Source organism: Schistocerca gregaria, chromosome 2 (assembly GCF_023897955.1).
Source record: "Schistocerca gregaria isolate iqSchGreg1 chromosome 2, iqSchGreg1.2, whole genome shotgun sequence".
In the NCBI taxonomy this organism is placed as follows: Eukaryota; Metazoa; Arthropoda; class Insecta; order Orthoptera; family Acrididae; genus Schistocerca; species Schistocerca gregaria.
This window is the reverse complement of record NC_064921.1, coordinates 865,927,250-865,951,871: the sequence shown is the minus strand read 5'-3', so window position 1 is coordinate 865,951,871 and position 24,622 is coordinate 865,927,250. Positions and strand designations below refer to the sequence as shown.

The window sequence follows — 24,622 nt, the reverse complement described above, 5'->3', positions numbered from 1 at the left end:
GTACTGGGAGATGAAGAAACTTGCACAGGATAGGGTAGCATGGAGAGCTGCATCAAACCAGTCTCAGGACTGACGACCACAACAACAACAACATCAACATGATGAAGAAGGTACCAGGATTCATCAGACCATACAATGCTCTGCCATGCCAGTATCCAGAACTGATCATCACATGCCCATTTCAGTTGTAGTTGCCGATGTCATGGTGTTAACATTGGCACAAGCATGGGTCGTCAGCTCTGGAGGCTTATCGTCAGGAGTATATGGTGCAGCGTGTGTTCAGACACACTTGTACTCTGCCCAGCACTGAAGTCTGATGTTAGTTCAGCAGCATGTTTTACCAGTCTGCCCAGCCTATTATGTCTGACATCTGTAATAAAAGATGGCCACCCAATCCCACAATGTCTGGACATGGTTTCCCCTTCATTATGCCACATGTTGGAGACACTCACCACAGCTCTCCTCCAATACCCGCAAGTAATGCAGACTCCAAAGTGCTCATGCCAAGTCTCTGAGTCACCACAGTCTGCCCATGGTCAAAAGCAGATAGATTGCACGCCTTCCCATTCTACACATGGACAGCCCGCTCACTGATACTACATGCACCGTGTGTGTGTCTGACTAACAGTCATTCCTCATCAGGTGGTGCTGCTATCACCTGGGCAGCTTTATATCAATAGTAGGTCAGTGGTCATAATGTTCTGGCTGATCAGTATGTACTATACTGAAATTACACACTCACTTCATTAGAAACTTATTAAGCCATGTCTTTCCACTGGTTTTCACACATTTCTCACCACTTTTCATTGTAAAGTAGGTTTTGGTAAATCATTAATTTCATTAGTTTATTATTCCTCTACTTCTTGTGATAACAGATCTTTACTAGTCATGGATCTACACTAGTCGGGGTTTGCAATAATTATTTAGGATGATTCATCCTTTTCAAGTCTCATTGCAAACAGGGAGATGCTTTTAGTACAAGCTTGAACTCAAAATGGATCACTCAGTATATAAGATCAAAATATTTGTGTGTGTGTGTGTGTGTGTGTGTGTGTTTTCTTCCAACAGTCTACTCAAAGATTCCTGGATTTTGATTATTTTCTTCAATGCAAGGAACTAATGTTGATCGATAATCATTGAAACTGTTTGGACAGAAAATAATTAACTACCATAACAACAATCTGATACATTATGTTTATTTTGAATGTTTTGCAGGCATCAGTTGTGGTCCTCTTGTAGGAGGTGTTATTGGTGCTCGAAAACCTGTTTTTGATATCTGGGGAAATACTGTAAACGAAGCTTCTAGGATGGACTCTACAGGAACAATGGGACAGATACAAGCACCCAAAGAAACTGCAATGGTAAGAGCCACATCAATTTTTAAATTAATGTATGCTTCAGGAAATTTCTGATGTAATTATAACTGAAAGAGTATGATTATAATGTATTGTGTTTTGTGGCAGAAAGAAAAGAAAGAAATATTCAAATACAGTTCCATTTGATTCTCTTTCTCTCCCTGCAATTACAAACATACTCTGAGATAACTTTTAAGTGCTGGGGCCACAATACCGCTTATTGCACCACATATTGAGTTTTTCTTTTTTTTTTTTTTTTTTTTTTTTTTTTTTTTTTTTTTTTTTTTTTTGTAATGACAACATATTTATCTTTGACAACATTTTTTATTATAATTCTCCCAATTGCAATTTTGACCCTGGATCCTTTTCAAGTTGTTACAGATGCAATTAATATATGCAGAAAGGTTAGAGATACCACTTAGAAAAATATGTACATATTTCACTATATATCCATGAAAATTCATGGTTAAAAGTTAAACACAAATTACTCACATGCCAAAAATACTGCAGTAGTTAACAGTAATAAAATGAATAAAAATGGTGTGAAACTCTATGGTTCGTGTTATCATTCATTGTATACACCATCTGTCTAAAGTATAAAATACACCATCTCATTACAAGAATACATTAAAAAAAAACAAGCAGATAAACATAGCTCTCTTAACTGACTTTATCAGTATGCAACAGAAGGGATTAAAATCTCTTGAAACTAGATTCTTGCCTGCTGCATATGTCAGCAATGAACATCATACTGGTCAAAACATGTGAGAATTAGCTTCAGTGTATTAACATCACTTCCAAGTACTACCTTTAATATGCATGCAGGTTTCTTGATACAAAAGATTTGGTAGCGTAGGGCCTAAGGTAAGCTTAAGGTTAGAGGAAATGGGGACCATTCAAATTTTATTAACACTGGTACAAAACACACATATCCCCAAACTAGAAAATCCATTAAAATACTACTTGCTCATGAGGGTGCATTGAATATCATGGTGTTACAAAAGTTACTGTATTACACAATTTTCCCAACTGTATATAATATTTCATGTATTGTATTACTTAAAGGATAGGATATAAAGTACAGTGGCATGCAGCATCATGCCACAAAGAAACCATGTATTTTAAATACATACCTATTAGTCACACATGAAAGTACAGCCACTAAATTGAATCATCACCACCATTGGTGCTACAGCCTTCTGTGCCTTAGCCTTCTGTGCCTTAGCCTTCTGTAGAAGATCGTTCCATTCTTCCCCGTTTAGTGCCAAACTCCTCAATTATGAATTCCATTTTTTCTTACGTCCTCTCTTACACCTTCCTACTCTCCTGGTTCATCAGGCACTGGTCTGAATGCCTTCTTAATTATTAATATGGTAAAAAATAGTATCCATACTTTTGAATATGAGTCAAACACTTCATGATCATGCAGAGACACAAAATGCCTTCATTTACTTACATAACTTCTCACGCTGTCCGTCCCTGGTAGCTGAGTGGTCATTGTGGCAGAATGTCAATCCTAAGGGCCCAGGTTAGATTCCCGGCTGGGTCGGAGATTTTCTCTGCTCAGGGATTGGGTGTTGTGTTGTCCTAATCATTATTTCATCCCCATTAACGTACAAGTCACCAAAGTGGCACCAAATCGAAAGACTTGCATGTGGCGATCGGTCCACTGAATGTGAGGCCCTAGTCACACGACTTCTCATACTGTAAGTAATAAAATGGCATAGAAATATAGAACACATAATGTTAGGGAGGTACTGATAACAGTTAGAAGAAGCATTCAACTAATTTTCACCATTTTTTGAAAGACTGAATTGAAGTTGCCTAGAAATGTTCTATTAAATATGCGTTTGTTCATTTAAGGGATCTTTAGTGCGAGTCTTGAGATCATCATAAATTTACATTTCCTCCAAAATGTTCATGGTTCTGCCCTTCTGTATGAAGTACAAAATTCCCCTTCTGTATACTATCAGCTTCATGATTATTCTCTGTAAGGCAAATATCAAATGTGCAAGTGCTGCTATCCATTTGCCTGTTATGTCCCTTAAACCTACTATTTAAAGAGTATCCTGTCTGTCCAACATAGTACTTCAGACATTCGCCACACTGCATCTTATAGAAGCCTGGTTTAGTTAAGATTCACTTTGTTATTTTACATTGGATTAGCTTCTGTAGGTGTTATTTATTTGGAAACTAATTCCTACTTTTGTGTTCTTAAATATTCGCACAAGTTTATCCAAAATGGCTCCAAGGTTTGGGAATGTGATAAACTACCTTTTCTTTTATGTGATGTGATTTTCAGTATTCATTATTTCCCGCCAGTGGTGTGTTGGAGAAAAATGTGATTGGCAACCATGCATACGTCTGTGTTTTATGTGTAACTGCTGTAAGTTTCATTATTGTATGTCTGTTAGTTATTGTTCAGTGTTGTATTGAGTAGAACATTGTGTCGCACTGTTTGCGAATTTTGACATGGCAGAGTTAGAGGTGCAATGCGTCTGCACTAAACTTTGTGTAAAACTCAAGGAAACCTTTACAGAGACACTTCAAATGACAAAGGAATGCCATGGTGATGAGCGCTTAAGCCATACGCAGTGTTACAAATGGTTCATGCGATTTAAAAATAGACAGACAGAAGTTAAAAGGTGACCCTTGTTCAGGCCACCCTTCGACATCTGTTGACGACACTCATCTCAGAAATGTCAACGAAATTTTGTGTGCCAATTGAAGTCTGACTGTCCAAGAGATTGCAGAAGAATTTAACATTTCAGTTGGATCATGCCATGAAATCCTGACACAGCATTTTGGAATGCATCATATTGCCACCAAGTTCATCCCATGCTCATGAGTCAAGAGCAAAAGACTTTTACCTCGCAGTCTGTGAAGAGCTTTTGGATTGCACAAAAGAGAATGAGATGTTCCTTAGAGACTCATAAGGTTCAATATTCACAATGGGTTGGGAAAGGTTCTCGAGCATCAAAAAAACTCATCTGCTCATATCAAATGTCAAAGCCATGCTGAAAGTTTTCTTTGACTTTGAAGGTTTAGCTTATCATGAATTCGTGTCACAGGGAGAAACTGTTAATTGATGGTACTATTGGGATGTGTTGACGCCTGTGAGAAAATGTGAGAAGGAAATGGCGTGAAATGTGGCGAGACAGTTTATGACTCTTGCATCATGATATTGCACCGACACATTCATCCCTGTTGGTGCGTGACTATTGCACAAAAAACCAAATCACTGTGCTGCCTCATCCTCCGTACTCTCCAGACCTGGCCCCTATGGACTTTTTTAAATTCCAAAGTTGAAAACCCAACTGAAAGGACAAAGATTTGCAATGATAGATGAGAAAAAAGAAAATTTGCGGACAGCGCTTTGCAAGATCCAGCAAGAGGCATACCAAGATCGTTTCTGGAAGTGGGAATAGTGTTTGGAGTGGTGTATCAATTGTGGAGGAGCATATATCAAAGGAGAACATGCACAATAAATAAAAGGTAAGTGTGGAAAAATTTTGTGGACAAAGTTTTAGAATTTTTTGAACAAACCTCGTTATTTTAATATGGTTATTTCTTTCTGAATTTCTGTGATAATGACCAAAGTGCTTCCATAACTTATCATGACCTCATCTGCAATCTCAGTGATCGTAAAATGTCTGTCATCCTGAACAAGTTGTTGAACATGGCAAATGTAGTTGTCTGTGATACTGGTGTGGGTTGGCAATCATATCCGTCATTCTCGACATTGCTCACAGCTCTGCATGAATGCTTTGTGAAATTCAGACACTCTGAATCGTTCAGTCAATCACATTTACATTTGCTCATACATTCATATTCTGCAAATCACTGTGAAGTGCATAACTGTACCAGGTATTAGGGCTTTTTCCCATTCCATTCTCATATTGAGTGCAGTAAGAGTGACTGTTTAAATGCTTCTGTGTGAACTGTAATTGATCTAATCTTGTCCTCACCACTTGAGCAGGAGAGACACTATAGTTTGTAGTATATTCCTTGAGTCATCCTTTAAACCAATTTTTGTGAAACTTTGTAAGTAGGCTTCTCTGGATAATTTACACCTATCTTCAAGAATCTGCCATTTCAGTGCTTTCGGCATCTCCATAACACTCTCCCATGGGTCAGACAAACATATAACTATTTGTATTGCCCATCTCTGTATATGTTCTGTGTCTCCTCTTAGTATCTTTTGGTGTGGTCCCACACATTTGAGCTATATTATAGGATGGGTCACACAAGTGACTTGTAAGCATAAAGTTAACTCCATTCCATGATGGGCTGAAAGGCACAGCAACCAGTTTCCATAATTAGATAGAGAGACAGTCACAGATGCAAAGTTATATTTATTACAAATAATTCATTTCAAGTGGTTAAGGCTTCTTCAGATTTTCTACAAGAAAATAATAACCAAAAAGATAAAAACAGGGCTGGTGGTTAATGTATGTAGTCAGGCATAAAGTGAAGGAAAGGGCACAAGCAAATAAGGTAACAGAAAATACCTTAAAATAGCCAGAGCCACCAGGTGAAATGCAGCATAGAGCCACATATACATTGAATGACCTAGATCCCAGGTGACTGAGTGGTCTAATAGACAGCCACTTTGAAAGTACAATACAGGGGAAAACCGTGTTGCCTGCACTAATAGAATGGTACATCAACAGAAGGTGCTAGTGTCAGTAAGGCTTAAACTCATGTAGGCTTACTATTATAAAAAGAAGCAGCTACAAGCAGCGTGTGAAAGTGATCAGACAGCACCTGAGTAGTAAAATTGTAATAGTACACTGCACAAAAGAAGAAAAAAAAATGAGACAAAATTTGATATAGTTTATAATAGAAATATAAGAAGTCTGGTTATTACTGACAAACTGATCATTCAGAAGCCCAAGTTAAATGTAGATAAATTTCCATCTATTTGAGTAAGTTCAGGTCCCCCCCCCCCCCCCCCTCGCTCCCTTTTCCAAAATGAAGTATATTTTAATTATTTATAGTCGGAGGAAGATGACAACTAGCTTTCGAGTGTTCAGCAAATGCTGAATGGTGTATGACCTGATCCTTTTTGTTCAATAAATGTTCACAGAATCTCATCTTGAACATCATTTCTCTTTGCCCAGTGTAAGATGCATCACACTCACTGCAATTAATCATGTATACCCCAGAACCAATAAATTTGTCTTTGTGTGGTTGTTTGTTATAAATATAATGCTTTGCAATTTGCTGATGAATATGCAATATTAATATGGAATTTTTTTTAAAGTGTGGCTGAGTCATATGAAAGATTTCCTACAAAAGGGATTCTCATGAATCAGGAGATATTGATTGGAAACGTAAGGAGGATGTTTTCATTTTGTGTAGTCTCCATTGTGTAAAATGGTCAACTGCCTCCATGTTATAGCTGTTATTAATGGCAGTGTAGCTAAAATTAGACAGCCATTTCTCTATGAAAGCTGGAGATAATGGCAGTTCACAAATCCAAAGAAACATAGCCTTAAAGAAAGCAAGTTTGTAGTAGATTGGGTCACAAGAGGAAGCTTGCATCACCATGTCACTTGTAGTAGTTTTTTGTTAAATATCAAATTGTGTACTACTTCCATACCTGCAAATCTAAGTAGTTAAGTATATTATATTTATCCATCAATTTGTGGATGAATGCCATTTTCGGATGCAGTTTATTGAAGCCTTCTTCCAGCATTTTGAGACCATGCCTTGGTCTTTTAAGGATGATAAATTTTTCATGGACATGTCAATGATAAAAAAAGGACTTGTCTGGAATTCTCTTTGTTTTAATTCATCAGCTAACAAATTTCAAAATTGTTGTATTCATAGTGTACAAATGAACAATCGTATACAGACAGATTTAACAGTTCAGGGGGATATATGATTAATTGCTGTGAGTGTGATGCATCTTGCATTGGGCAAAGATGTATGATGTACAAGATGAGTTTCTGCAGACCTTTATGGAACAAAAAATGTCACGTCATAAACCAATCAGCATTTGCCAAACACTTGAAAGCTAGTCATCACCTTAAATAATTTAAGTGTACTTCATTTGGGAAAAAGAGGGGAAAACTGAACTTACTCAAAGAGATGGGAATTTCTCAACATTTAACTGGTAATAAGGGTGGGCTTCTGATCAGTCAATCAGTAAAACCAGACTTTTTATGACCTTACAAAACCTGTTTTAAAATCTGCCTAATTTTATACCAGGTTTGTTCCTTATTTTGTGAGTATAGTACTCTGATTACTTTCATGCTTTTGGTTATTCTGGTCATATTTTATATTTCATATTTTGTATACACCCATTTGTAACCTCTTGGGATCCTTTGTTTGTATGGCAATGTTTGTTTTATTATATTTTTTAATCTTAGTTTCTTTTAATTTTCAAGAATTTTGAATTTTTGAACACCAGAGGAAATACTGTCTGAAATGTTATTTAAAAACTTGTAATTGCCCCTTCTTCACAAAAGCTAGACTACCTAGAAGTAACTCTGCAATTATAGGATGAAAGTTACAGACTAGTAAATCACAACACAAAGACTTCACAAAAAAATATGTACTTAAGTGCATGGAAGATTTTCAGTGGTTGTACTGTTTCCTTATGTTGACACATGCATCACCAGATTTCACTCTGTCACCACCTCTCTCATCATCAACAATGACACGAACAAGACAGTATATTACACACACACGCGCGCATGCACACGCGCCCACACACACACACACACACACACACACACACACACACACACACACACACACACGCACACACACACACCAGTACAGTCACTGATAGGAGACAATTATACTTAAGACACCGGACATACAGGCCATCCAAGAAGCATCAATTAGAAAAGGCTTGCAGCTGACTCTTAGCAACACAATATCATTCATTCATGAGTTTATAATACTACTTAAGACAAATACTATGGGATACAGACTGCTGCAACTTGATCTGACTTCTGATTTCCAGACTGACTCCAGTTTTGCTTGTTTTACAAACTCGTCTATTTACTCAGTAACTGGAATCATAGCAAATACGAGGGCATGTTGAAAAGCAATGCCTCCAAATGTTTTATGTGAGAGCTCTTAAATCAATTGTTATTAACATTATCCATCTTTATTCTTCATGTCTTTGTATTTGCAGGCCTCTGCCGTTAGAGGGTTCCGAATGGTATTGTGTAATGTAACTACAATGGAGCATGAGAAACCACATGCTGTAATCGAGTTTTTAATTGGAAGAGTTCATCCACACATGGAGCACCCTTCTCTTACAGCTTGACAATGCCAGAAAACACACGAGCACTGCTACATCTGCAGCACTTCGACGCCTTGGGTTCAGTGTCATCCATAATCCTCCATACAGTCCGGACTTGGCCTTATTCGATTTTCATCTGTTTCCATACTTACATAACACGTTTAAGTACTTTGATAGTGATGACAGAAATGGAGGTGGGGCTGTGGCTCCATTAATAAAGTTAGGAAAAACCTGTTTGTCAACAGGGTAACTATTTTGGGAAATAAATATGTAGATATGAAGAATAAAGATTGTGAATGTTAATAACATATGTTTTATTTAAAGAAACTTTAAGAGTTCTTATGTAAAAGATTCAAAGGCATCATTTTTCAATATGCCCTCATAAAAGAATATTAAAATATGTGAATTACTGAAGCTAAATTTTTTCTCAAGCGTGCTTGTCAAGATAATAGACAGAAGTGGATTACATTCAAGAGGGGAAAAATAAGCCTGTGGAAGTTCATTCACACTACAGTAAAACACGATTTTTTACATTCTCCCACATTTTACATTTTTCCGCTTTTTACATTAATTTTTGTCAGTCCCAACAGAAAGTATAAAAAGGAGGTTTTATTGTGTGTAGCTTGAGGGGCATACTGTTATATGGAGGTCTGTGTTTCAGTCATGATCTTCAAGTGATTCCTTTTATCAGTTCCCTCTTTGTCCTTCCTCACCACTCGCTGAGATGCTTACATTACAAGGAGGATGGAGGGTATCACATTTATTTGAAAAAATTGTGGAATTTCTTTCAGATTATGTTTTAGTGCTAGTTCATACTGAGAATCAATATTTTTTTTATTATCTCAGTAACTAAATGGGTAATGTAATATGCCCTGGTGCCTTTGATCTGAGTCAGAAATGTGAAAGCATTTCAATTCAGTGATGAACTCATGCAAGAAAAGCTTTAGTCTAGTATAAGAAGATTTTACAAGTTATGTGTTGTGATTTATACTTATGTTTCCAACTGAGTTTTGCATGTTAATGGTCTGCTGCTTGAATTTCACTTTTTTTAAGAATCTTGACTTTACAGTGTTCTTATTTCAATGTTGCCAGAAATATGAGTTTCCTTTGTTCACATGTCAATGATTTGTTACAGATATTGGAAGCTAGAGGCTATCAGGTACAACTCAGAGGGACAATAGCAGTGAAAGGTAAAGGTGATATGGAAACATACTACGTTCTTGGACGCCGTACGAGTAGATCTGCAACATTTACTAGGCAACCCAGTCAGTACAACAGCTTAGCTGCTGTTGTTTATGGAATGGTACAAGCAAGACGCCGCCAGACAATCCGTAAGGGCAACACATGTAAGTGTCAGTTTTTCAGCTGATTCTGATTCTGCTGCCTTCTTTCCTGCATTGAAGATAAGCAATATGTGGCTCTGAAGGCACTCATAATTGCTGGTGTTCTTTTATTTTTTATTTATTTTTTAGTTTCAGAGTAGAGCTTTTCTGAAGTTTTCCACAGTTTACTTTCAAACACATCATTTCTCTGTGTAATTTATCCATTATTATGTCACTCCCATTTTTATGATAACTAAATAAACGCCCTAGCTGCAAACAGGCATTGATATACCTCATTGGGGCCATGTTGAAAACATGTACCCCGACCGGGACTCGAACCTGGGATCTCCTGCTTACATGACAGATGCTCTTTCCATCTGAGCCACAGAGGGCACAGGGGATAGTGTGCCTGCAGGTACTTATCCCTTGCACACTCCCTGTGAAACCCACATTCGCAACATGTCCAGAATTGTTATGATGTCTTCCTTCAATCCCAAACACTTGAGCACTCCTCAGGAGTAGGTCATACCAGTGTTCTATATGCGGTCTTTTCTACAGGTGCACCATTCTTTCATAAAATTCTCCCAATAAACCAAAGTCAACCACTTGCTTTCCCTATCACAGTTCTCACAAGCTCCTTTCACCTCACATTTCTTTGCAACATAAAGCTCAGATATTCGCTGCCAGGGTTTGGGCTACCTCTCATTGTGCCCTGAAATGAGAAATGTCCTACTCACTATCTTTCTTACCCCTCCCACTGTGGTATTCTGCCACACACTGAACCTACACAACATCCTCGTCCATCCCTATGCAACCCCTGCTCCCAGCCCCTTGTCTCATGGCTCACATCTTTGTAATAGACCCTAGATGCAAGACCTGTCCAATACATCCCCCCACCATGACCTAGTCCAGTCTGGTCACAAACATCACTTGTCCCGTCAAAGGCAGGGCTACCTGTAAACCAGTCATATGATCTATAAGTTAAGCTGCAACCATTGTGTTGCATACTACATGAGCATGAGAACCAACAAGCTGTCTGATCACATGAATGGCCAGCAACAAACTGTGGCCAAAAAACAACTGGACCATCCCACTCCTGAGCATGCCACCCAACATATCAATTTTCATTTCAATGACTGTTTCACAGCCTGTGCTATCTCGATCCTTCCCATGAACATCAGTGTTTCTGAATTGCACAGTCGGGAACTCTAACTGCAGTATATCCTACATTCCCACAGCCCTCCTGGCCTCAACCTTCATTAGTCATTTTCCTTACCCATCTAGGCCCATCCTTGTTCCCGTTCCAGGATTACACAGTCCTCTGTTCCATTAACGTACCCAGTCTTTTCACTTCTCTCAGTTTCCGTTACCCCCTCTTGCTCCTCCACTCTCCATGTAGCTGCCCTACTCTCCACCTCATCCCTGCATGCTTCCAACAGCACTATACCAACCCCTATCTCTCCCCTGCTATTCCTGCTGCTCCCAGTCCCCTCCTTACCCCCATCCATTTGCCTCTCCCATAATGTGCTGCTACTCTCAGTCTGGCTCCAGCTGCCAGAGACTGTTAGTATGAGCTGTGTGTGTGTGTGTGTGTGTGTGTGTGTGTGTGTGTGTGTGTGTGTGTGTGTGTGTGTGTTGTCTATTTTATTTTAAAAAAGCCTTGTTGGCCGAAATCTAACCTTACAACAGTCTTTTTGTTGTACCTTTCCATGACCCAGCATCTTCTCTATATGTTGAGTAGCAACTATCTTTTCATAATATTGTTACAAAATAAAATGTGTGAGTGGATGAGTGTGATGTATCAGAAGTTGTTTTACTGTGTTACTTTTTGTCTAAACTAGTAGGTGAGAATATAATAGAGGGAAACATTCCATGTGGGAAAAATATATATAAAAAACAGAGATGCTGTGACTTACCAAACAAGAAAGCGCTGGTAGATAGACATAATAAAAAACACAAACACACACACACACAAATTTCAAGCTTTCACAACCCAAGGTTGCTTCATCAGGAAAGAAGGAAGGAGAGGGAAAGACAAAAGGATGTGGGTTTTAAGGGAGAGAGTAAGGAGTCATTCCAATCCCGGGAGCAGAAAGACTTGCCTTAGGGAGGAAAAAAGGACAGGTACACACACACACACACACACACACACACACACACACACACACACACACACACACACACAGCTATCCGCACATATTCAGACACAGGCAGATATATGTCTGCCTGTGTCTGTATATGTGCAGATGGATATGTGTGTATACCTGTCCTTTTTTCCCTCTAAGGTAAGTCTTTCCACTTCCAGGATTGGAATGACTCATTACCCTCTCCCTTAAAACCCACATCCTTTTGTCTTTCCCTCTCCTTCCCTCTTTCCTGATGAAGAAACCTTGGGTTGTGGAAGCTTGAAATTTGTGCGTGTGTTTTTTATTGTGTCTATCTACCAGCGCTTTCTACTAGGTGAGAATATTGAGAAATGAAAAGCTGAAACTTTACCAACTTTAAAGCTTTTATATATTACAAGACAATAGTAAGTGACTTATACTACCATCAAGACAGGTTAATGTCGCAGTTTTTTATGACATTTTTGTGTTGACATCACAAATGTATTTCATTCCAGAATTAAAGCAAATGGATTGCATATTATGATTATATGTGCTAACATTTTAAGTTCATCCAGTGATGTTCACTGTATTGAATTTTTATTTTGTTAATACAGCAAGCAGCACTGCTGTTGGACGAGCACGATCTCAACAGCAGAAGAAGGATGGGAATAATATTGCTGGAGGTGGAATTGTTAACCGTTTTAATAACTACAGCAGTGTTAGATTATCAGGACGTCCGACATCAAATTCTGCTCACAGAAGTATGGGACGGGGTAGTGTGCGACAGCTATCGGTTGATCCCAATGCAATGCGCAACAACAGTGGTATTTTGTGGAGTTTACAACAACATCAGCAGCATTCTTCTGCTCCACAAACACCACTGGTTTCTGAACACAATCCTGCACAACAGAAACCAGCTGTTCCTTGTGTTGAACCAAAACTTGTCACAAATGGCACCAAAGATCCTCCAACCATTCCTAGATGAGACTTGTAATTTTTGATGCCATGTCCTGGTATGTGCAAGAAATATATGTGGTTAACTCTCCATCTCTATTTAGTTGTGGACTCCTGAGTCATTAATTACATCAAGAAAAACCATTTAATGACGTTGCATACTTCTTGCTCTCGGAGTTCAGATAATGCCACTGGTCTGAGTTTGAAATGTAAAAAAGTAGAGATGATATATTTTTGTAGTATTTAAGTTTACAAAATTAATTTAGTACAAAACTTCTTGTGACACATTCTGAAATTTTACTTTTAAGGTATCTTTTCTTGTACTTGTGTAGACCTTTTGTTAGCACTTAATTTACTGTCTTTCCTTTCCACAGTACTTTTGTATATAGTTGACATTATTGTAAAAACATTGTATATACTTATTATATGTGGAATATATACATAATTGTTATGAGGAAACTTCCTGTTCAGATGGACAGTTTTGAATTATAAAAGGTAACACAATACAAAATGACGGTATATTTACATCATATTGTTTTGTATATACCCCTTGGTAAATGTACATAAGTTTTTGATAGTTGAATCACATTTTCTATTCATGTTTTGTATTTCATTTTTGTACTGTTTTTGACATCCCACAAAATATTTTAGACTTCCTTTAGAATAAAGAGATAGGTTTGATACTTGCACAAATATATGTTGTTCACTCTGAGTGTAAAAAAAGGTGCATTTACAGAAAGAGCAACAAATTAAAGTAATAATCCCATGGTTTGGAATCTTATAAAATAAGGGATATGGAATTTACTGAAGAGGAAGGATTATGGAAATATATACAAAACTGTACAATAAAAAATAGAGGGGAAAGGACAAATGAGGTTTAACAAACAAGGCCAGTACAGATACAGGTGATGAATAAAAAGCAAATGATGATGAGGCCACAAACAGAGAGTAACTTTCCAGGCTTGAACTGCAGAGTAGCAGTGAGTAAGATGGGACATGAAAAAGGACAAAATAAAAAGTAGCAACAAAGCATATATGAATGCGATAAACATTAACTGTGATGAGAAAGAGAAATAAAGAGAAAACTAGGGAACAAATTAGGCTGCTCTTTGGGCACTGGATCCAAGTTCAAAAAGGGAGAAGAACAAATCTGTATGTAACTATACTTATAATATGAATTCAGTTTTCCTTCAGTAAGACAATTGTCATATTTTATGGACTATAAGATGCTACGGACTGTTAGACGCCATAGACTATAAGATGCGCCTTAATTTTGTAAGCAATTTTTTAAATAACTACCATTTTTATTATTAGATTGCAAGGCCAGATTAAAAAAAAATACTTATCCCTAGAAATCGTTATCTCCTAGTTCTGGCAATTTTACATTCAGTCATCTATTTGCACATTTAATCTTCTTCATTTCTTTCAGTTGTTTACTAGCCTGCCAATGGCAAATGGTTTTTTTTTCTGTTGGTGGAGGGTGGCTGAAATGCTCTGTTTCCATATTCTTTTGCACATGGCCCACATCATGTGAACACCTTCTATTGTTTTTTCTTTTTTTTTTTTTTTTTTTTTTTTCATCTGTAAGCTAGCTTCTAACAAAAATAATGTACTGCCACTGATAAATCACTTCCAATTCAAGTTCACTGGCACTGTTGACGGTAGTGATACATCATAGGCTGGACAGGTCCTGCATTTGTGATGGCAGGGTGGGAGGGAGACAGTGTTAGCATGCTTGTGAATCCCCACAATTCATGTTCATCAGGTCGGTGCACTGCTGCTGCCAGTTGAATCCAGTAATGCCAAATAGAGATAAGTTTTCTGCAGCATCAAAGACTGGCAGGAACTGTAAATCAAACACTGGAAAATCTTTGTATTAATTTCAAGTATAAGACATACCAGAATTTTGGTGGTTGTTTTTTGAAGAAAAAATGTGTCTTATAGTTGTTAAAATATTGTACGCATTCCTTTACCCATCTTTATCCAGCTGCAACTCCACAATTACAACTTATAAGCAGACTGAGCATGAAACTGCTAACTTACATTCTCCCTCCCTCATCACCAGCCAGCCCAGTGGCTCACAAAGAAAGAAGGCTATGTAGAAATAAACAAACAAAAAATTGGGTGACTGCAGCAAAGTGAAGGACATGGGCAGCTAAATTTGAATGAGAACAAGAACTGCTATATCAAAACAACAGGATAGGTAGGTAGGAGAGGACCTGCAAAATAGTAAAAAAGAAGGATTCCATATATTAAAGATGAGGTAAGAATAAAGAGATTATTGAGAAGTTTAGTACGATAGCTCTACCAGACTTAAATTTTGTGATGATGTGATCTCTTTGTAACCATTTCCTCCATAACTATTTTCTGTATCTCTTTGTAACTGTTGACTCCGTAACTATTTTCTGTGACATATAAATGTGCAGTAGTGATCCATGTATAATATAGGACTGACTCATATTTCCGAAAATAACTTTGTATATGTCTTTATTTTCGCAAATGAAGTCATTGTTTGCAGCAAGACATGTGTGTTGTACACTGATAATTGTTATTCTTTATCGGTTGTCAGTATACATTGTAAACATTTAGAGTGAGTAATCAGTAAACAGCAGCTACTTATTACTATGAGAAAAGCCCCAGCTTTTCCATTGTAGTGGCTTTTCATTAACTGTATGAAATGTTCAATCAGTACCTTCATAAGGACAAATAGAGTGTAGCAGTTTACACTCAATAATAATAAACTGTTAAAGACAGCCTATAGAAACAGATTGTGGCAGCCATTTCTCCTTGTTAATTTATACCATGACTTGGCCTGCATATGCGAACCACCTTATTGTGACAGTTTCTAGAGAAATAGTGTATGAATAATGAAATAGAAGAAATTTCCGTGCTCTGACAAAAAGCAAAACTCCATGCAAAAAGTTTCTCTAAATCTACAGTAATTGACTGTGAGTGTGTGGTAACTGAATAAAGTCATTGTGTACCACAAAATGCTTCCCAGAATAATATCATAGTTGTTTCCATTTATTGTCAATGTATCAAAGGTTTTTGGTCATCAACAAAAAAAAATTAAGAAGCTGCATTAAGTGTTGTAGTGAACAATAATGCATGCTAGGACAATAATGAGACAATAAAAGCTATTTCAGGGCTTGGTTGGAATGCCATTCCACTTCCTCCTTACTATCCTGGTATTACTTCCTCATACTTCCCCCATTAGTAATATATATCTTGTATTCTTTGAGGGAACACTATCAGTAATGAAGATGATTTTCAAACTTAATAGGATGCCATCTTTAACTCTAAACCAGCTAATTTGAGATATGAAACTGAGGTACTTCAAAAAAATTGGGAGAAATATCTAGATAAAGCAAGAAAATATATTGGTCATTAATTTATTTATACTGATTTGCTACATAAATATTTATTTCATTAGAAAATTTAGGGTATTTGCATCTACACATTTTATAAAAGTTATTATGTAATAACCAAGAAAAATCCTATATTGACTTACACAAAAGTTGGACACACTTAGTAACTTTCAGATATTTACTCTTCATTTAATGAAATTTTTACTGTTGCCAGTATAGCTAACATTGCATGTAATGTGTCTCACAGCAAGGAGTCAATCATGATTGGTGTGATTCTGGTACTTGTATTGTGCACAGATTCAACTAATTACCACTGGGTGATTACACTAGTGAATGTCACAAGCACATTTTGTAAATTCGTTAAGCACACCAGATGCAGCCCAGAGAATAATAGAGCAGGCTTTCAACAGGTTCATGTCCCCAGAATGTGGTCTTGCAGTCGCATCCTCGCTTCCTGAGTACGGCGTCCTGGGTTTGATTCCCAGTGGGGTCAGCGATTTTCACCTCCCTTGAGATGACTGGGTGTTTGTGCTGTCCTCATCATTTCATCATCATTCATGAAAGTGGCGAGATTTGACTGTGCAAAGGTTGGGAATTTGTACGGGCACTGATAACCGCACAGTTGAGTGCCCCACGAACCAAAGCATCATCATCATCAACAGGTTGACAGCAAGCATCTTAATCCTTAAGTTTACAAATACATATTGCACAAATCCAAACAAATGAAAATGACTTGCAGATACTAGACACATAATATGCACACATTGGATATGTGCTTTCCCTAAGCATCCAGATGGACAACAGGGGTAATCTGAATTTGAGCTTGACAAGAAAACTAACTCCTGTCTTCTTTAAACTTAGAAATTATCTCATTTATTGACCTATATGGCATAGTCTTTTATGGAAGTGCAGCTGAGCTCAGGGAAGCGTTAATTCTATAGAAAGGTGCATTAACAACTTGTCAAATTGACACCATGCAGAAGCATTTTTAGGATTCTGTAATCTGTAATTGTGTGCATGTTTCATAAGGGAAGTAGGATTAACTATACAATTCACAACTAAAATACTAGAAGTAAAAATAATTTCAATGTATACAATTGCGATATAGGTTTCAGAACGGAGTTTTAAATTCTGCAAAAAACCTTATGACAGGTTGGTGCTAGACATTGGGCAGGAAACTGAAAATCGTCAGATATTCAGAACAAAGTAAAAGGATACTGTATTAACCATCCCTACAATTTATCACAATATTTGGTCTGAGGAATGAAAATTCTGCTTAATTCTGTTCCTGACTTTACTGCAATGTAGACTGCTGACAGTGTAGCTACTTTGAAGTATCAGATAAAAACAGCAGCTCAACAATTTAGGGTGAGGAGTAGTCTTTATTATAATCTATATTAATTTCACATTCATCCCTATTCAACATAACACCACTCATCTCAATTCTGACTATCTTTACTATACTGTAACAACTCGTTGACTATATGAAAATGAGCATGTGTTTGAATGAAAAAACTTTGCATTGTGAGCGCTACAATGCCCTATGACTGTTTGCCACATTACCAAACACTTTTCCTCATTAGATAAACTTAACCTTACAATGGGTTGTGTTTTTTCTATGATGGTAAAGGGATAGTGCAGGCTCCCAAAAATGCTATCTGAGGCAGATACACTTGTGACTTGGTGCAGCTGCACTGTGGGAAGTCCTTTGGCATGTTGGTAGGCACATTTGCAATGTACTGATGTGGACATGAGAATTCAATGCATTACCCCACATTGTGACAGCAACTTCTGCAGGATGAGACAGGTTTTCTGGTAATGTTGGTGTAGGGTTCAGCATCAAGTAGAGGTGCTTGAGTCAACTCAGCACCCTTCCCTTCAGTTCCTCTTGACTGATTATCAATTGTGATGTCTACGCAACATGCAGTTTTGCTCCATTCCATTGGCTTTCTAGGAATGTGAACATTCTGCAGGCACAGACAGCCATGTCTGCAAACAGTGCAAGCTACTTGTAATTAGGAATTGGTATCATAGTTGCAGTTTGATGAGATCCTATACTGGAATACTGTTAAGTTGAGAAGAGATGGATGAGTGTTATTGACCACTGATTTAAAGCAGAAGCCTTCCTGCCACATACTAATGAAAGTGCATGATACATTGTCCCTGAAAATGGTACAAATAATTCCTGGAACTTCACTGCATTCATCAAATCCTGCACCATCCGGAGAATCATAAGGTACTGGGGGGAAATTTCAGAGCCTTCTGTTCTTATTGCATCTTATAACTCTGACTTAAGAAGTGTGTTTTTTTTCTTTAGTCTCTTATAACACAATTTACAAGTTCCTTCTCTGTCAACTTGTCAAACATCTAAGTTTCAGACCCCTCCCCTCCCTAACTCCACCACATTGCCCCCATTGAAATGTGTCAGTTCATCAGTGTGTTTAAATCAATTGTATTTAACTTGTCTCTAATAGTACTTCCTCTGAACAAAGACCACATATACTTATAAACACATCATTGTTCTCGATTTAGAAGAATAAAATTACACCCAGTCCTTCCATTTGTCATCCTTGTTATTGATGTTACTCAGCACAAATGCAACAAAAATGTTCATTTACTGATCTTGTAGTCAAGCATTCCCACAATTTGCCATTGAAATACCAGGTCAGCCTCACATACAGAAATAGGCAACTCAAAATACTCTCCTAGGCTCTGAAAAACTGCAGTTTTCCAAACAAAGTCAGCCTTGTGGTGATAAAGAATCAGAGGATATCACAAAATGTATCATCCGAAACAGCACTTCCTCAAACCTCGACTGACCTATAACCGGTTGTGTTTAACTACTCAGACTGAGAATACTTTGATCCGTCTCCCCTACATTTACCGCTCTCAAAAATTCTAAGTTAACCAGAACCAGGAGTAGTCTACTTTTCTTCAATTTGGCTGAACATTACATTCACACATGCAAGTACATGCCCCAAAACTATAACATTATGAATGAGCACCCATTAGCCCAAATAAAACAAATTACCATTGATAAAATATTCTCCCAAACAAACTGAACAACTTGTGGTGTGTTTCCACCTACTAACACAATGACAATTAATGCATAGTGTGCAAAATTCATCAGCAGAGCGCAATAATTCATGCAAGATTAAATGCGGAACTATAAAACATGAAAATGTAGGTAAACACTTACAGACTACATAAATAAATAAACAATGGCAGAAAATGAACAGAAACCAAAACTCTTTTACTCTTATTTCATTAGTATTAGTAATTATTGTTTGCAAAAATGTCTGTGTCAGAAATTAATAGATTTGCAAAGTTATTATGGTTAAGAAAAGAAATAATTGAATGAAACCAAGTTTTACCTACTGTCTGAATGTTATTGGAGATAAGGCTGAATAGTATTACACTACGACAGTTCGCAGTTACATAAAACAAATGACCAAGAAAAGTGATAGTGGTTTCTGTACAAAGAGTTTTTACATTACTAATTGGAACGAAGTAGTTCATGGTGTCTCTTAGCCAAAGTTCCTTCAAAATAACTTCCACTTACGTGATGCTACCAGTGAGTTGTCAACATCTACATCGTTAGCCCATGATTCTTGAGCATGTAATACAGAAACTGGTGTCATGTTGCTGACCTCCTTGGTCATGAGTGCCAGTTGTAAATGTAACAGGTATTCTTTGAGTTTGTAGAACTAATTCCTATCTGCATACCACAACAAAACTTAAACATGCTTGTTTCCTGTAATGCATTATGTAAACCGACATCATAGTGTTTCTTACCCATTTTAGCTACAGTTTTCAGATTTATTGTTTACTCCTGTGGCGCAGCACTTTTCACAGTATATCCATCCACACTACTAAAGTAAATCAAGTAGATGTACTATAAATCATTATTCCATGGTTTGAACTCAACAATAAGTGCCATGCACAATTGTCTATATAAACGTTCAGTCATGCGGCAATCAGCATGCTGCACATTCACAGTTAAAGTTCTTTGTATAAATGTACTACAACATGAAAATGTGTTACTATATGTTCTATTTTGTTGCACAGTCTGTGGTATACACTAACCAACTTGTGATGGCTACAATCAAAAACGATATCATTACAGCATTCATATAACTTATCGGTCTGCATATCGAAGTTTTATGCTTAATGAGCCAAAAACAGGTCCAGGAAATGAGCAATGAGACATTTAAAGTCAGTAGTTCTTTAACTGTGATACACACTGAGATCAGACATATGACACTATTCAAACACTGACATTTTTCACCGGCCCCGAACACAATGTGTAGCAGTACACGACAATCAACTGTAGAGATCCTGCATAGGGAGAGAGTGGCCAACTGATGATACGGCAGCCATTTTTCTGCCAAACTGCGGGCGGGACTTTTGATGGCCAGTAGTGGAGTACACACTCACCGAATCAAAAGCGCAAGATAATAATTTTCACACAGACAATTTACAGGTCTGTTTTCAAATTTAACTATGTATATTGCAAGTTGTTTTATATGTAGTAAAAAGCAAAAATGACTTACTTCGCATAGATAAGAGTACTTGGTTGGTTTCCACAAGGCTCCTTTTTGATTTATGTCAGCCCTGTTGACTGCGACTGCCCACTGCTTTCATCTTTCTTCATTGCGTGGAAATGCTAACATGCGAAATCCACCTTCGCCTCTATTGGAACAACCAAATGCAGCACAACCTGGTATCGTTTACGAACATCTGCAGAACTAATTACAGATGTCAAAAACAATATTGTACAATTAGTAACGTGTTTACTTCAAACATGTAGGCCTACCTACTTCATCACAAAACGCTTCATTATTTCAACTTGTATTTAAGATTGAAAATGCTAATTACGTACTAAAAACGGTATACAACTAAATCGAACATGCATGCACAACGCATAACAAGTCTCTCAATAATTCAAATACCTTTTAATCGTTTCCAAAAGTCCTCTGAACTTCAATTCAAGTCAAAGGCACAGTGAACATAGGAAGCGTGAGAGAGATTTTTCTGCCAAAGCTAATCAACCAATCACGGGCAACTTCACCTATGGCCACTCAGGTATACAGGCTCTCTAATCAACTCCACTCACTTCTTCCCACTATCAACTCTTTTGCTGCCTTCTCTAATGACCTATCAATAAGATTCTATAATGCTCATGCACTTTGCTTCACATAACACTTTCAAAGCTTCTGACTACATCAACTTACAGTTTTATACAAAATCATGGTTTTATATTACTCTGTCCATAGAAAACAAATACAAATTACTTGTTAATAAAAAAAGAAAGTATACAACACCAGATTAAGTAAAAATGGCAGTCACATCCATAACTACAGTATGTAACAGAAACATAATTACACCAAGAACTACATTTACAAAACTCATTCTGAATCACCTTTTCAGTGTATGATGAAGATAAGCAGAAAACAAGTGAAATAAAAATAGTAAAAAGAAAAAAATGTATATGAGCCTGTAGTGTTATCTTCACATGGCCCCCCCCCCCCCCCCCCCTTTTATGTGACGTTCTCTCAAAACTCTCATAATAATATCTCATATACAGAAGGAGTATTTTGTTTGTGTACCGATTGTATTCATGCAAGCTAACCGAACTTAGAATAGTACTGTTACCTTTGGAGCTTAGACCAAAATCACATACAAATTGTCATTATAGGGGATACACATAAGAATACTGTTACATTTTTATTGCTCCTAAATTCCTTACTTATCCTGCCAATAATAGAAGTAACATGACACAGTCTGCAAAGAAATAGGTCAGTCTATCCTCACTGACATTCAACAAAACATAACACAATTGATAATTTACGTAGAACCCCAATTTCTCCTCTACAAATCTCAAATAACTCTCTCTCTTCATCATCTCATAAGAAGTAAATCCTGTTACATTATTTATTACATCTTTGCTGTTCTCTAAAAATCTCCCCACTAACTATGATTACTGCTACAGTGTGTGCAGCACAATCACTCAGTTTCCCTTATATAATTCTCTGCAAGATTTCCTGCCAGTTGATATGTTGACGCATGTATTAGCATTATTCCGTGGCTGGTAAGACCTTCCTTGCATTTTCTGCATGTAAACTGTGGCCTGTTATCAGAGAGTATGGCTTTTGATTTACCAAATTTCACAAAATGGTCCTTCTCGTAGTCAGAATCGCTCTGCCAGTTTCCTTACATAAAGGATATACACTGATCAGCCAGAATGTTATGACCACCTACCTAATAGCCAGCATGTCACTTTTGGCACAGATAACATTGACAAAACATCTTGGCCTGCAAGCAATTAGGCCTTGATAGGTTGCTGGAGGAAGTTGGCACCACTTATGCACACATAAGTCACCTAATTCCCATACATTCTGGGCAGGAGGATGATGAGCTCTGACACCACATTCAATCATATTCCACAAGTGTTCAATTGGGTTCGGATCTGTCGAGATGGAAGCCAGTACAACAATTGGAACTTGCTGCTGTGTTCCTCGAACCACTTCATCACACTCCTGGCCTTGTGATCTGATGCATTATCTAGCTGAAAAATGCCACTGCCGTTGGGAAACATGACTGTCATGAAGGGGTGCATGTGATGTACAAGGTGTACAACTTTGCTTCCGCCATTTGCCGATAGGTGGTGACAACAGTAAGTAGCGGTCGAAAGAAACAGATTGCAGACGTCAGGCAGTTAGCTTGGACCTCAGTCAACTTAACCTCATTCAAACATTAGCAATTTGTGTCTGCATCATAAAGTTGTTCTTGATTGAAAATGTCAGTTTACGAGCCTAATTATTGTCATTTCAGTATGAAGAAAACAGCAGCTGAGTCATCGAATGCTCTCGAGTACGTGTGGTAAGGACGCTGTTAGTGAAAGAACATGTCGTTAGTGGTTTCAACGCTTCAAGAACGGTGATTTTAACGTCATAGATTGGCATAGTGGTGGAAGAGAGAAAGTTTTCGAAGACGCGGAATTGGAGACATTGCTGACTGAAGATTCGCGTCAAACTCAAGAAGAATTGGCACGATTAGTGGGAGTGACACAGCAAGCCATTTCAAAACGTCTCAAGGCTATGGGCATGATTCAGAAAGAAGGAACTTGGGTCCCATGTGAGCTGAAACCAAGAAACATTGAATGGCGTTTGTGTGTTTGTGAATAGTTGCTTCACAGGCAAAAAACGGAAGGGATTTCTGCATCACATTGTGACAGGGGACGAAAAATGGATTCATTACGATAACCCTAAAAGCAAAAAATCATGGGAATATCCTGGCTATGCTTCTACGTCGACGGCCAAACTGAATATTCACGGCCCCAAGATCACTATCCCTTAGATTTAAAGGAGAAAATTTTAAGAAATTGCAATATTGCACTATTGTTAAAAATTATATTTTTCTGTTTATACCGACATAAATTTTAGTTTTTCGTGAATACAAAATTCGATCGATAATATATGGAACTGAATAGTTTGTTGACTGGGTTTCTTTGTGGGTCTGCTCTCACTTCAAGGTTTATACACTGTCCAGTTACATTAATGTGGTCATGTGTCCAAAGCCTAGACAAGCATGTTTAGCGCGTCCTAGAAGGTACTAACAGTAATGTGGAGCTATGCTGGCTCCAAAACTGTGGCTAACTGCACTATGTTTCTTGGGTGAGAACCAACAGCGCACACAGCACGAATGACGTGGTCTCTCAGATTCTCGACTGGATTTAAATTCGTGGAGTTTGGTGACCAGTGGAGTACGATGAACTCATGCCAGTACTCTATGAACACACTGCAAACTGTGTGACAGGTTGCATTGCCCTGCTGGTAGATACCACCGTTCCAAGAGTAAACAAACTGCATACAGAGGTGGACATGGTCTAAGGATAAAATGCATTCTTATGTTGATTCATTGTGCCTTTCAGAATGACAAAATCATCCAAGGCATTCCCTCCAACCTGGACCCTTCTGACGGTTGTTGCAGGGTGTCTGCTTTCAGACGTTTCACCCGTACATGCCAACGGCCTGCTGTCCAATGCCGCATAAAATGTGATTCATCTGAAAATGCCACATGTCGCCACTCAATGGACGTCAACTGCAATGCTGGCGTGCAAATTCCTGTCTTCGTTGCCTATGAACAGCAGTCAGCACGGGTGCATGAACGAAGTGCCTGCTATGGAGGTCTATACAGAGAAACGCTTGTTGAGTGGTCGTTGAAAATACTCAGTTCGCAGCCGATTCGTTCA

General features: G+C 37.8%; 1 protein-coding gene and 1 long non-coding RNA gene across 6 annotated transcripts in view; one reads left to right on the top strand and one right to left on the bottom strand.

The window, feature by feature from the left end:
- Positions 1-13,525, top strand: part of LOC126335244 (adenylate cyclase type 8) — a 1,717,934-nt gene extending 1,704,409 nt beyond the window's left edge. For all 4 annotated transcript variants that reach the window (XM_049998287.1, XM_049998288.1, XM_049998286.1 and 1 more), the window contains 3 exons: positions 1,216-1,361; positions 9,755-9,965; positions 12,661-13,525. In XM_049998287.1, the coding sequence (XP_049854244.1) occupies positions 1,216-1,361; positions 9,755-9,965; positions 12,661-13,031 (728 nt within the window). In that variant the 3' untranslated portion in view covers positions 13,032-13,525. The remainder of the gene's footprint in view (positions 1-1,215; positions 1,362-9,754; positions 9,966-12,660) is intronic.
- Positions 1,615-20,752, bottom strand: LOC126335255 (uncharacterized). Of its 2 annotated transcripts, XR_007564837.1 has the most exons (4): positions 20,164-20,752; positions 19,931-20,086; positions 2,812-3,059; positions 1,615-2,712 (listed from the first exon to the last, which is right to left on the bottom strand). It is a non-coding gene; the product is annotated as an uncharacterized LOC126335255 (long non-coding RNA). The 2 variants fall into 2 exon arrangements; XR_007564836.1 differs by having other exon boundaries at positions 1,697-2,712; positions 19,931-20,731.
- Between the last annotated feature and the right edge of the window lie 3,870 nt (positions 20,753-24,622).